This window comes from Condylostylus longicornis, unplaced genomic scaffold (genome assembly GCF_029603195.1).
Source record: "Condylostylus longicornis isolate FDR11 unplaced genomic scaffold, ASM2960319v2 ptg000081l, whole genome shotgun sequence".
NCBI classification, from domain to species: Eukaryota; Metazoa; Arthropoda; class Insecta; order Diptera; family Dolichopodidae; genus Condylostylus; species Condylostylus longicornis.
This window is the reverse complement of record NW_026578049.1, coordinates 4,068,218-4,082,833: the sequence shown is the minus strand read 5'-3', so window position 1 is coordinate 4,082,833 and position 14,616 is coordinate 4,068,218. Positions and strand designations below refer to the sequence as shown.

The following is a 14,616-nucleotide window of genomic DNA, read 5'->3' as shown; positions in this document are numbered from 1 at the left end:
CTAGTTATTTTGAGTCCACTTTGACTTTCACTTCTGTGGTTTAATATTAACCAAACCAAAAAAGCATATGAAATCAGTACACTCATATCAAAACGTCATAAATTACGTCAACCTAAAAAGCGTTTGCAGTTTGCACCTAAAGCTCGTCGCTCTCTCTCTCTCTCTCTCTCTCTCTCTCTCTCTTTTTATTTTTCTGTTCAAAACATAATGTCAACAAAACTGTAGTACGTATAATTGACATGACAGCACTCATATTATAGTAATAGGCCTAAAATGTTTTTCATGATTAAGCATTTAACGTTTTATTGGTCTTATTATTAATATAAAAATAAATTTATATTATAAAACATATATGTATGTATTTTTATAAAAAATTAAATTTTTATTAAAATTTCTGACATAATGCACAAACATTTTTGCTTTTATCATTTATAATAGAAAAAAAAAATGTTAAAACAATATTATTAATAATTTTAATGATGATGTTTATGAGCTAAATCACTTGAACTATTCGATGAAGTACTTGATAATGATGCTGAACCTTTTGATGAACCACTTGATGAACCTAATGATGCATTTAATATAAAACTTGTAATACCACCAGCAATAGCGCTAACAATATGCTTTAAAAAACTAAATGAATCAGAATTTTTTGAATGATTTTGACCACCGTTTGTACCACCATTATCATTTCCATTATCATTTTCTTCACTCGAATCACTTGGCATTCTATTTTTAGCTTTCATAAAATTTCTTACAAAATGTCTAATAAAAAGTCCTGGTTTTGGTGGTCCATCTTCATTATCTGGATCCTACAATATTAAATATAATAATGAACATTTAATAAAATAAATAATAAATTCTTAATTAAAGGTAATGTCTGCAAAATAAAATAATATTAAATTTTTATATTAAAACTAGACCAGCATAATATTGAAACGGATATGCAGTTGATTACTATAGCTTAATGTAAAAGTGATTAAGTGATTTTTATGAGTGCCTTAATGTACAAAATTAGTCAAATAAATAACTATAATTTTGCTACTAAATTGATATACTAAAATATTAGTTAATAATCAAGGAGTTAGCATAAACCATTTAGTTTTAGTATTCATTAATTTACGCTTTTAATTAGAATTTATTTAGTTAAGAATTTTCATTTTATTCTTTTTCTTATTAATTATAATTTCAATGAAAATCTCTATACATATGTACCCGTATGTATGTACATTTAAATATTAAAAATTCTAGTTAGTACACTAATAATTATAAATTAAATAGAATTTCAAACAAAGATCAAAATATTTATGTACACATAATATGTATATACATAATTATTTTGGGCTTATTGATTATACATATTGGTATATTCATATATTATATAACATTTTTACTAACCTTGTATATAATATAACTTAGTTAATACTTACTCGCATATTAACTATGGTTAAAAAATGATTAAATTATTTTTATTAAGTAGATCGAGGTCATATTGGACTTTAAAACAACCAGATTATTATATGTGAATATTATTACTGATACTTTTAATAGCAAGCATAATAATTGTTGTCATATAGGTGGCATTCTGATGAGAATTTAATTATGTTTTCTGTTTTCTTTTTTTTTTATGATAACAAAGTACATTTTAGTGTTTTAAAGTTAATGTAATAATCGAGAATATTGCACATTGAAAATGAGTGCGAAATAAGTACACTAATATGTGATTGTTGTCAAAATTGGTATAGATGATTGACTTAACGATCAACTAGTGATTATAACGCTGCGTGATACGACATAGCGTAGATTAGGAAAAAACAAACTTTTTAAACCCATGCGCTTAGCAATAGCAGCAAAACAGGTCTTACTTAAATTGTAGTTTGAGGTTTGTCATGAAAAGTCAATTTTAGTTAATTATAGCTAAAATTTTTACTTTCCTCTGGAGAAATTAATCTTAATTTAAGATCATTAAAATTACGACTGACACGTCATAAAAATAAAATAGTCATTTTATATAAAATTTAATCAACGTTGCAAAACAAAATGAAATTGCATTAAAATCTTATAATGGCCAATATTATTCGAAAAAATGTGTGCATTATTGCTAAGTACTAATTGAATTCTCTAAATACAATAAAGACTAAAGTAAACAAAATCAATATTTCAGAAACTGCAATAAAAAACAAAATAAATTTAAAGTAACCATTACAAAATTTAACAGAAACCCATGTTCCTTTTTCTTCAAACAATCGTAATCAAACATAAGGAAAATCACAAAACAAAATCACATAAATATTATAATCAAATAAATGATAAACTATTTTTTAATAAAAACCATAATAAACTCGTTCAAAATAAGTGCAAACTAAACACAAACACAATTACACACAGATATAATTTTTCTATGATTAATTCTTTTTTGGATAACTACTGCGCTCAATTCGGCTATTGTTGTTCCAATTAAATTTCCAAGAAATTTTCCATTTAAATCCTGCGAAAAAATAAAATTTTGTGGTTATAGCTATAATGTGTGATATTGGGCTTTAAAATAAAAACAAAATAACTTACGGCACCACCTCCGCCTGAAAATCCATCCAACGCTAATCCAATATATTCACCTAAAACTGTTCCAAAATTTTTACCTCCCTGCAATTAAGAGATGTCAGATTGAGATAATGGACAATTAAAGTTAAATGTTACTAAAGTGGCAAATAAAAAGTTAACTTACTCCCAACAGACCAGCCACAAGAGATGTTCCACTACTGATTAATGATGGTACATCCAGACCACCAGGCTTAATAGAAATTATTATTTTTTTTAGATGAAATTATTGAACATCGTTCAAAAAATAAAATTTTTACTTACGCCAAAAAGTTGAGATACTAATCCTGTTATAGCACCTAATAGAGCGCCAATATCAGATCCTTCTTCTCCCTTGTAAATTTGTTTGGAAATTAAAAAAAAATTATCAAATGCTAAAATTCATATCAATCTAGTATAACATTAATATAATTGAAGGAGTTGAGCAACATTTAATTTTTCAGAAAAAATTAATTTTTACGTTTTGGTTTTAATAATTTTTCTGTAATTAGTTTGTTGAAGATTAAATTTTAAGTAAAAATGTCATATAACCCCTTCAATTATTTTAAGTAAATCCGATTGTATAGATAGCAAAACTTTGCGGTCTGTTATAGCTAGACTAAATTCTATACATTAGAATAATATAAAATTTGATTAACATACCCCACTTAAACTTGCTATTAATCCAGGTAAACCACCGCCACCACCTCCTCCTCCTCCGCCCGCAACTTGTTCTTCACTTAAACTATCAAAATTTTCATCATTATTTTTTTGATTTTCTCTTTCTCGCTCTTGTTTTTCAGCTTCCAATTTTTCAGGATTACTAGTTTTTGTAGTACTATTAGCAGAAAGTACTGCAGCTTCTCTTAACGAATTATTGTTACCTAAATTTTTCGCCCTTAATATACTTTGTTTGCGTTTTAATCTCTTGTTAAAATGTAAAAATTTTTAGAAAAAAAAAATAAAAATTATAAAATAATAAATTATCGCACTTAATTTTTTAATTATAATTTTAGTACTTGTGAATTAAGAACATTTAACATTTAAAATAACATAAAATTACATTAAAATTTTCCGACACCATTTTTATATTCTGTTTTATAGCTTTACTTAACTATATTTTGTTGTGCATAATAAATTATAAAAAAATTTGTTCATACTCACATTTTGTGCAAATTCTGCTTGATATTCATCAAATATAAATTCAGTTGAATCCGATTTTTTTAAAGGATCTATTTGGTTTACATCAATGTCATCCTGTAAAATTTTGCATCAAATATTGAAAAATGTAAAATATAATCTAAAATTTTGAAGTATTTCAAGAGAATAGGTCTGTATGAGGAGAACTAAAACTTCCTATCTTGCACTCAGCTCACACTTTTCGATATTTTTGTATTCCAAACTACCAGTTCTACTCGTGTTGTACACAAATTAAGTAACATGTGTGGGTCTGGACCAAAAAGTGAGAAAGTAATATAATATGGAAAATTGTGAAACGCAATCATGAACACATAGAAAGAGTTTAAAATCTCAAAATATGTTTTTGAAAATATATATATAGCTACTTCTTTTATATGCTCACTAAAATTTAAGATTAATATAAATAAAAGTATCTGATGAAGCAAAATAATATAGGATCTAATGCGTCATGCATTACCAAAAATACTCATGCTTTCAACAGCATGAGTGTTTTTCTCACTCGAGTGTTGTTAACATTCATTTAAAAATCTATTATGAATTTTTGAATATTTAGTTTGTTAGAATATTTAGCTGTTTTGAATAGATTTGTCCAAGAATCTCAGATATTATATTACAAATTAAATCAGTATGTTAGGAAAATACCATAGTTTCTAAGCGACAGACACGGTCTAACGGTCGCATCAATTTTTGAATTTTTCTATACTTTCTATAATTAACTTTTATATTACTTTCTGTAATTAACTATAATTAATTTCTCTTCATATTGTAATTTTCATACGGATCACAGCAGAAATCACTTTGAGAATTACTTTTATAACACTTTTATAACTCACCTTTACAACAGATTTATTTACATTTTCCGATTCGTCAAAATTTGTAAAATTTCTTACAATATCATTTCTTTGAATTTTGAAATCTTTTAGATGTGATAATGTTTTTAAATATAACATCGTTTTATTTGTTTTATCCTGTATTGTATTTTTCATTGATTCAACATGATCTAGAATTTTTCTTTTCAAATCTGTCATTCTATCATTTACATTGTCATCAATTATTAATTTTCTTTTAATATTTTTTTGACTACGTGCATGTTCTCTCATTAATTTTTTTAATTGATTTCTATATTCTGTACTTGATATTGTATGAGTTGCATAATCCAATACAATACCTAAAATTTTAATAGCATAACGATCTCTTTCAATAATTCTTTCTAATTCTTCAATTCGTAATTTTTTATCATCTTCATGAAGATTAACATTATTTAGTACTAAATCGGCCACCTTATCAGTTAAATATTTTTCTAATTTTTTTTCAGTTTCAACAGCACCATTGATAAGTCCAATAATTGCAATTGTTTTTAATTGATCCTGTGGTATTTTTGTTTTTGTACTTTTATAGACGGTCATTACACGTATATAATTTGGATCAGAATGAAATTTTGTTAATGTATATTTGGGATATGTTGTATATGATTTAATTATTAAAATATTTTCAAATAAATTAAAAAAAAATATTAATGCACTTATGAAATAACTAAAATTTTTTAACATTTTTATTTTATTATAAATATTTTTGTGTATAGTTTTAAATTTAACACAAAATCGAAAATTTTTATTAAAATCGATTTCTAAATTTTTTTTTAATGATGGTCAATTGATGTCGATTGTTTCAAGTCTACTAAAGAAATTTTGTGCAATCCCATTGTAATATATTTTTATATTAGAAACGATTCAATAAACAAATAATGATATTGTAAAGGGAGATTGATTGTTATGTGACTTTTTCGGGGTAATAACATGGTTTCTTCTTCTTCTTCTTCCATTGATTTCTAGTACTTTTGTTTATAAATGATCAATTCATTCATTCATTTTCAATATTGTCTATATTATTATATAAGAGTTATTATTTATAATATAATATATATCAGATATTAGTTTATGATAACAAAAATAATGTCTTCCTCAAATATAATAGAATACATATGTATGTACATAAATATTTCTGGTATAAATTCAGTTAGGCATTAAACTCTTCTCGTATTGAAAATTCAAATTATTATATAATTTAAAGTTATTACATGTCTATACGTTAAGTATTATGTTTTTAACTAAAGCCACTTGTCATACGGAGGAACATCAGAAATTTTATTGATTTATTGAAGTCATTGTCAAAAATTCAGTGACTGCTATTTTTATCTAAAAAAATTTGAATATATGCGAGTGGCAGTTGTAATTTCAATTGAAGTACCATTACATTTTTTGAAAATTTATTCCATAATTTACAGGAAAAGTTTTTAATTTTTGACACTTCGATTCTAGTACAAAATTTTTCGTTTCGATTTTAAAACCGCAAAGTTACATATGGCATGGATGAGTTGAGTAAATGTCACACATACTCCAACTTATAATGTTTAAGAGTGACGGAGATGAAAATTCAAAAACTTTTAAAATTATCTTCGTAAAATTTTATACATTCAATTATTTTTTTAATAATAGCAAGCTGATTGTCATTAAATTCACAAAACCGTAACCAAAATAAACTGTTATGATATGTTACAATAAATTGAACACAAAAATTTAATGATGAATAAAAAACAAAAAGAAAATTAAACAAGACGGCAAATCGTTTTACTTTTCAAATAGTGGGAGACAATTTTATTGTCGATTTTTAATAATTGAAATTACATGGAGTGAATAATTGAAAAGTTCTTCCGCATGTCAACAATTTTTTCCTCAAACATTTTTTTTGTGTATAAAGTTCGGCGGTATTATTTAGTTGCGTTAATCTGATTGCGGTTTCACAATAAATATTTTATTTTTGGTAAATGTCAACTTCAAAGATGACGCTGAACTGAAAAAGACAAATGACTTGATAATATTAAAACATACTGAAATTGTGGTAAATTTTTTTTAAATTTTTTTTTGATATTTTTTTTAGATTGTTAAAAATTTAAGCAGCAGCTGCCTTAAATAAATTACATTTCACTTAAAACCTTGAAATTTTTAAAATCTGCTCCATTTTTAATCAGAACAATATACATACACTATGGTACACACAACTATACATAAACGTGGAACGGCAATTTATTGTTTCTTTTTCAATAATATTTTATTAATAAATTGGGGTACCTTTTGTGAAAGTATATCCTTCACTGTCGTTTTTTATTAATTCTAAAAAAAGCTTGCCAATTATTTCGTTCGTATTATGCTTGTAACGTAATACACAGGTACATAAAGAAATTTAGTAATAAGGTTTGCCAATAATAAGTCAAGAGTTAATAACCAAAACAGCTTGATATTTTATTTTGTAGTGTTTTGTCATATAGGAGGAAATCTGAATTCGATTTCAGAATTTAAAAATTCCTGGTAAATAAATTTAGTTTAAAAAGAATTTTGACAAAGCATATAAGCTATCCTGTGCGTCAAAGAAATTTTGTCATGACCGACAAATAGGCTCAAATAAGTCATCACATTTTTCCAACAATTATTTGGGAAGATGCCCAATACTGTGTAATATATTAACATTAAAAGAGGATACAAGATCACGAAGTAATCACATTTATATGAACAAAGCCTAATCATAATTAACAAGTACCTATAATCACCAAATCCATAATAAAACATGATAGTTGGCCTTGTTGTCTAATCTCAGCCAAAGTGGCGTACATATAGAGAATTGCGTTTTCAAATAATCGAAAAGTTAAATTAAAGATTTCTTAATTATCAAATAAAATTCGCATTAAAATGATGGTAACCTTAAAATTCTTGTATTAAAAATATAAAAACTAAAAACAATAAAATATTACGTGGGTATATAAGTAAAATGTGCACATGTTTTAAAATATTTTTTTTTTTTTTTAAAAAAGGCATGTGAAAAGTGAAACTGTTTTTATGTAAAGTGGAAATTCCGTTTTAGCACCTCAATAACGTTGTCGTATAAAAATAATCTTATATTCCAAACAGAGTAACAAAAAAAACAACAATTCATTTATTTGTCCCGTTGTCCTTCCGATGAACCGATATTAAAACATTGAATTGTTAACAAAATTCATTGATTTTCAGAATTTTTGTTTTTATATAAAAAGGTGTGTAGCCTTGTTTTGAATTTTTTTGCTGTGGTTTTAATGTTTCTTATTCAACTAAATTAATTTATATAACAATATACTTAGTCTATAACAACATACTGGTATTAAAGGAAAAACTCTTAAAAATTATGCAATATCTTTGACCTTAATTTATTTGGATTAACAATATATGAACGTACATAGTATGTAAGTGCGTATATAAACCTGATTATATAACCTATATTTTAAACAGTTAGTTTAATTGCTTTTACTTTAACCATAATCAAAGGAAACTAAAAGTTTTTTTGAAATAGTTTTGTAAAATTTTAATTTAAATTAAATAATGGTATAAAATTTCGAAAAATATTAAAGTATTAATTAAATTAGTCTCATAGGATATTCGTTGTAGTAAGTAACGTAGTTTTGGATGTGTTTTACTTCCACAAGTAGTAGAACCTTTTTAATACAATAATTCCATTTCCATATACTATTGAATTGATCTTGAACCAGACAGCTTTTTTAAAATGACTTATTCTTTTTTGGTAAAATTTTGTTACCTAGAAAATTTTATCAAAAAATATTCAGAATTCTTTCAAAATGCCTGTAAATCGAATATTGTTCTTCATAGCTATAGTTAAAGAAACTTCAAACGTTTACAATAACTAATATTATTATTATTAAGATATTATAAACGAAATAATTTCTTACATACACTGTGTGAACTAATAAAACTTTTTCGGTATTTTAAATTATTGAACTACAATATTTTACTAAAGAAGAAAAAAATAATGAGATTTCTAATGAAGAAGATGCGAAATATTTGTGTACACAAAATACTTAACTTATAAACAGAGTGTTCCCTATTAAGGGCACTGGAAGCATAACAACCATAATAAGAAATTGAGTTTCATTTTTGATATTTCTATTTATTTGGACAGATCAATTATGCATATTATTTCATATAATACTGGAACCAAGAATTCATGTTGAAAATAATGAAATTTCCGGAAGATTGTCAATGATTTTCATAAAATTTCAGGACGATTATATTCTGTACGAAGCACTCTCTATATTATTTATATAAAAGTTAAAATATACCTACTCGACTTTATACTAATTAGTAAGATAAGATAAACAGCGGCATTTATTTGTTGTATGAATCCATTCACATACACACACGCATGTGTGCATAAAATGAAATGACTAATGGCGGTCAAAAACTTAATTTTCTTATTTCTGTTATATAGAAAGATGCAAATTTTAATGTTTATTTAAACTACGTTTTAAATCATAAATTTTAACTGTTTGCTGGCTTTTTTAATGAACAAATTTCAAAAGGTTTTTTTTTAACATCTTTATGATTATCACCTAATTTTAGTGTGTATTAATCGAAAATAATGAAAATTTTTTCACTAATTTAGGTTAATTAAGTAAATTGTTAGCACTTTTCCAAAAATTTTTTGAAAAAAGTGCTTATTAGTTTCACTCTGTCCGTCCGTCCGTCCGTCCGTTCGTCCGTCCGTCAGTCCGTCCGTCCGTCCGTCCGTCCGTCCGTCCGTGGACACTTTTTTTGTTTACAAAACTTTTACACCCTTGAAGATAGAAAGCTGAAATTTTGTATGTGCATAGATCTTTACTAGAAACTTATTTCCGTAGAACAAAATTTTTACCTATCTCCCCCCCTCTAGAAGCTATACCCCCCCAAAACCCTAAAAATGGCTTTTTTTAACTATTTGTTGCAAAGAAACCATAAGCATTTTTGAAATTCTGCAAACGCAGAAACGCAGCGGCTTACTTCCCCTAGCACAGTATACTATAGTTAAACTTTAGAAAAACAAAATGGCCGTTCAAATTTACCGTTATCTAAAGTCCTTTTTTTCCAAAAGTTTTTATGTCGTTTTTCTTCTAGACCCCAGCCTGTAAGAGCCTGAAATTTTAGGAGCTTTTAGACATTAACAAATAGTTTATTTCGTTAGAAGAAAATTTTTTCCCATCTCCACCCCCTCTCAAGTTATCGCCTCTTGAATTTTGTAAAATTTGAATTTTTGACACCTTATATTTCCGAAACCGCAAGCTTTTTCAAATTTCTAAATTAACCCTTAAAATCGAGCATTATGTTAACCCCTCTTTATTTTAATTTTTGCTTTATTTCAAAGACTGCATGTATGTATCATCCTAAATATATGCAATCCTAAAAATAGTTTTGTATATGAATGAAAATAATTTTAATAGTGTGATAGCTATACATAGACTGTATTTAAAAGGAGAATTTTCACTTGTTGAAGGGAAAAGTGCTACAATACAAACCATTGGTTTGACCCAACTTTATTTTTTTTTTATACTTTATTTTGAAATTATAATTAAGTATTAAATAACTTGAAAAAATGTATTATGTATTTTGCGTAAATTTCAAATTAAGATTTTTAATTTTATAAATTTATAGAGAACACCTAGGAAGCTAATTGGTCTCGATTGATTAATTATTACAATTTTATATAATGTACAATTATGCAAAGAAAACTCAATAATATGATAATCATAATAATTTGTAAGTTTGATAATTTATTGTACTGTGAAACCAATTAGAATATTATTTGATTAGAAACAACTATTGAATTTAAAATTAGGTTAATGTACAGAGAATATTTTCTGCAATATTACATGGTGGTGCTGCAATGCAATTATTAATGGTATGAATATAGGCACAGTCGTCTATTCATTAAAATTATGAACATTTTTTGAAAAATCTTAAAATCTTGCGCGAACTTCCATGCAGAAACTGTTCAATCCTTTAAAACTTAAAAAAAAAATTTGTTTGTACTGCCATCACAGCATTTTAGAAATATATTTTTAATATTATTGAAATTTTTTAAAATAAAATTTAGTTTACTAGGTTATTATTCAATCTGTCAAAGATTCGCGATGTCAAAGTACAATATTAAAATGCATACGAATATTTTACTTTGTTGAAGTTAATATTTTGACATTTAAATATGTAATAATTGCAATTTTCAAAATATATTTTTTGAGGTTACAAATTTATTTTTTTTTTTTATGTTGATAAAAATTATTGATCTTTAAACTTTAATACTAATTAATATCATCTTCATCAACAATAACAAAATCCAAAATATTTTATATATTTTCTTAATTATCATAATAATGCACAAGGCTTAAAATTTGAATTTTTCTACTAAATAACTTGTATACATAAATTTAATGTATTTAATTGCATGTTTGGATGACAATTACGTTTATTAATGTAATTTAAAATACCTTGAAATATTGATTAATCTGCAGTAGAACACATACTATAAAAAATTTGGAATGAAGTTGCAATTGCAATTGAGAACATGATAACATTTCATTCAGTTTATTGTACATACGTTTGGCATTTCGATAGTTCAATTACACTAACATAATATACTTATGTATAGTTATATATGCTATCAATTGATTATTATTATATCTGCTTTTTTGAAAAAAGAAACACCAATTTTCTAAAATTAAATTCTTAAATTTATTTTTATTAACTAAAGGTATCCAATTAATATTACATTAATCGATTTGTAATGAATATTAATATTAAAAAAAACATTATTGAATTTATTAATTTTAATTTATAAAATGAGACTTTATCTATGATATAAGTAACATGACTTTTAAAGGTTACAATATTTGTGCGCAAGTTAAATGTTTTAGAATTTTTTGTTTGAAAAATGACTAAATAATTTTATATGATTAAATGAGCTGATTTTGAATAAATTAAGAATATAGAGATTAACGTAAAAGAATGTTAGAAGGGATCAATTTAATATTGATTTTTTATAAATATGTAAGTAGTATACATAGTTTGTGTTTTTGGAATAATAACGAACGGAGACTGGCTTGGATCTTACGTGCTTGTTACCTGAATGAAAATCCTTTTAAAAAATCTTTCTCGATTCGGTTAATCTTACAAATTAGTGATTATAATTACAAAATATTAGTGAAACTTATCCCCTGGCTTTTACTCATTTCTATAATATTGTTAAAATTCTCTGGTCATAATTATCTAAAATGGCCATAGCTTTTTGAGGCCTTGAAAAATTTCTGCATAAGTCTTCTCTAATATACATACACATGTCTCTAAAGATTCAAAATTCGTATTTTAACTTAATGAGTATTTTAATAAATGTCACTTAGGGCGACCATTGTTATTTTTGAATTTTGGTATTAGTTATTATGCCGAAAATATCTATTTTGTTGAATAGAAATCTATTAAATTAAAATATTTTTATTAAAAATTAATGATTTTTGTTTTTTATCTATATTTTTCATTTAAATTCAATATAATTACTCAAAATGGCAAAATTTCTGTCAACTACTTAAAAGGGTAAGAATATAGCCACAATTTAAAGTTTTAACAAGTTATCAAAACAAGCAGTTTTTGTCATTAATTTTAATTGTCAATTTTTTTTGAGTACAAGTATGACGAATAATAAAAAAAAAACGATCAAGGTAATTCAAATAAATTGCAATGCGATTTTTTATGACTTTTTTGTGATTTTTTTTTTCTTATTTAACATTATTTAAGTCTTAATCCATATAATTTAAGAAATTTATTGATTGTATACAATGTGACTTATGCATACGATTTATTATACGTTATACAAATGGCGTTTAGAGTCAAATTTAACTTATTCGAAATTCATTAAAATTTTCATTTTTATTGAAACAATTTTATTGCCAATTTGTACATTTTATAAAAAAAAAATGTTTGTAGAAAACCTACTAATCAAAGTATTTATTTACACTTTTTTTTATTGAATAATGTAGTGATAAATATAAACCTGATTACATAATTACGCAATTTACCTTGCATTAAAAAGATAATTTTGTTATCTTTATGTTTTTTGTTTTGATTTATTTTGCAGAATCATCTTACATGTACTTGGATTATTTATAATCCAGTGTTGTGACACTGTTATTAAAAGAAAATTGAAAAGAAAAAAAAAAAACATAAAAAAAAATAAATAAAAATTTTTAAAATATTTAAAAAAATAAAAATAATTTATATACTTTTTATTTCTTTTTCATTTAAACATAAAAAAATTTGTTAATTTTCTCAATCAGTATGATAAGAGCATGCAATTAAGATTTAAAAAAAAAAAAACTACAAAAATAAGACAGTACACTCTCAAAAATTGTGTTGCCTAACACTATACATCTAAATAATCTATGAATAAATGCAAATAAATAGAAATTCACTTTGGTAAAACTGCATAAGTGCTACCTAAATTAATAAGGCATCTGGCGTGTAAGTGCAATACCGAAATAACAAAAAAAAAATCGAAACACGGAAGCCACATATGATTCGAATTTTCAATTTCAAGTTTGCCGTTTTTGATTAAAATACCATTTTCTTTGTTTTTCATATTATCATTGCCCTACATCAGGGTAATTTAGTTATGTAGCATCAAGCAACTTTCCAAACATAACTTAAAGAACTCCGGTTTTTTTATTATTTATTGAAACCATGATATGAAAACATAACTAAAATAACATTGAAAGTGTCAATTATTTGTACTAAATTTTTCTGCCAAGAGAATGCAAGAAAACAAATAGAAAAATAATATTGCAAATAAATAGCCCGAAAAATTTCACAAAATCTGTTGAGAAGTGAGAGAAATTGAAAAGTAAAGGTATATTTTAGTTGTTGATCATATTGCGTAGACAAAAAGTGACATTATATCAATTGGTTGTTGAAGGAAGCACCTCCTAAAAATTATAATGAATAATAGAAAACATTTTCGTCAAATTACAAAATAAAACTTTCAATAGAAAACATTCCTTTTTCTTACAGCATTCTTTTTTTCTGAAAGCAGTAGTCTTAAAATACAGAGGAAGGAGTTAACTACACTCTACCTATAGTGTTTCTACACATAGGGTATACAATAAAACAGAAAAAATTCGAAACAGTTAAAAATTTAGTTTATGACTTACATTGAAATTTAAAATTTCAGCAATATACTCGTAATTCAGGAAATTTTGTAACATACTCTTGTATAAATGGTCCTTGTATTAAGACGCTCATAAATCACATTAAAATTACTGGTTAATCAAATGGTATACAAGAGAAAATGTTATTGAAGGTGGCAATAATTACATAAAGTATTTTTAAATATTTTATACAATTTATACATTTGTGAATTAAATGAAAATATTTTCGTTAATAAAAATAATAAAAATTTTAAAAATAAATTTACGTTGGATAAATTTTTAATAATTAAATAAATACAAAATTATTTAATTATAACGACTTAATAGTTGAAATTAGTTTAACTTTCAAAATTTTTACCCTCGACAACTTTTCTTCATTCTTCGAAAACTTTTTTTATTAAAACGAGTCATGCCTAAAAAATAAAATTAAATTGGAATTTTCTTGGCGCCAATTATAATTCTTTTCAAATATTTTATTATAATAATTAACTTTTTAAAAATAATTGTTGCAAATATTTAATTATATAGGCTAGTTTTTGCTATTTTTGTTTTTTAATTATAGAAAATTTTATTTGCAACTCTAGGACTTTAACAGATAATTTTAATTGACAACTATGAATTCTGAATTTTCACTGTTTTTGCTTTTTGAAAATTGCAAATTCATTTTGCTAAGAATTTTTTTTTATATTAATTTATTGTAGCCATTTAAGTGATAGTTACGTAAACACAAACTATTGTGAATTATATAAATCCCTAGTATAGTTGTTAACTACTTTAAGCTGAAAGTTTAATTC

The 14,616-nt window shown here is 24.7% G+C and overlaps 1 protein-coding gene across 1 annotated transcript; it reads right to left on the bottom strand.

The window, feature by feature from the left end:
- Positions 1-473: 473 nt before the first annotated feature.
- Positions 474-7,444, bottom strand: LOC129613317 (uncharacterized). Its single transcript, XM_055527318.1, has 8 exons — positions 7,382-7,444; positions 4,818-5,144; positions 3,742-3,834; positions 3,241-3,504; positions 2,863-2,931; positions 2,726-2,791; positions 2,566-2,643; positions 474-812 (listed from the first exon to the last, which is right to left on the bottom strand). Exons 1-8 carry the CDS (start codon positions 7,442-7,444, stop codon positions 474-476), a joined length of 1,299 nt encoding a protein of 432 aa, XP_055383293.1.
- Between the last annotated feature and the right edge of the window lie 7,172 nt (positions 7,445-14,616).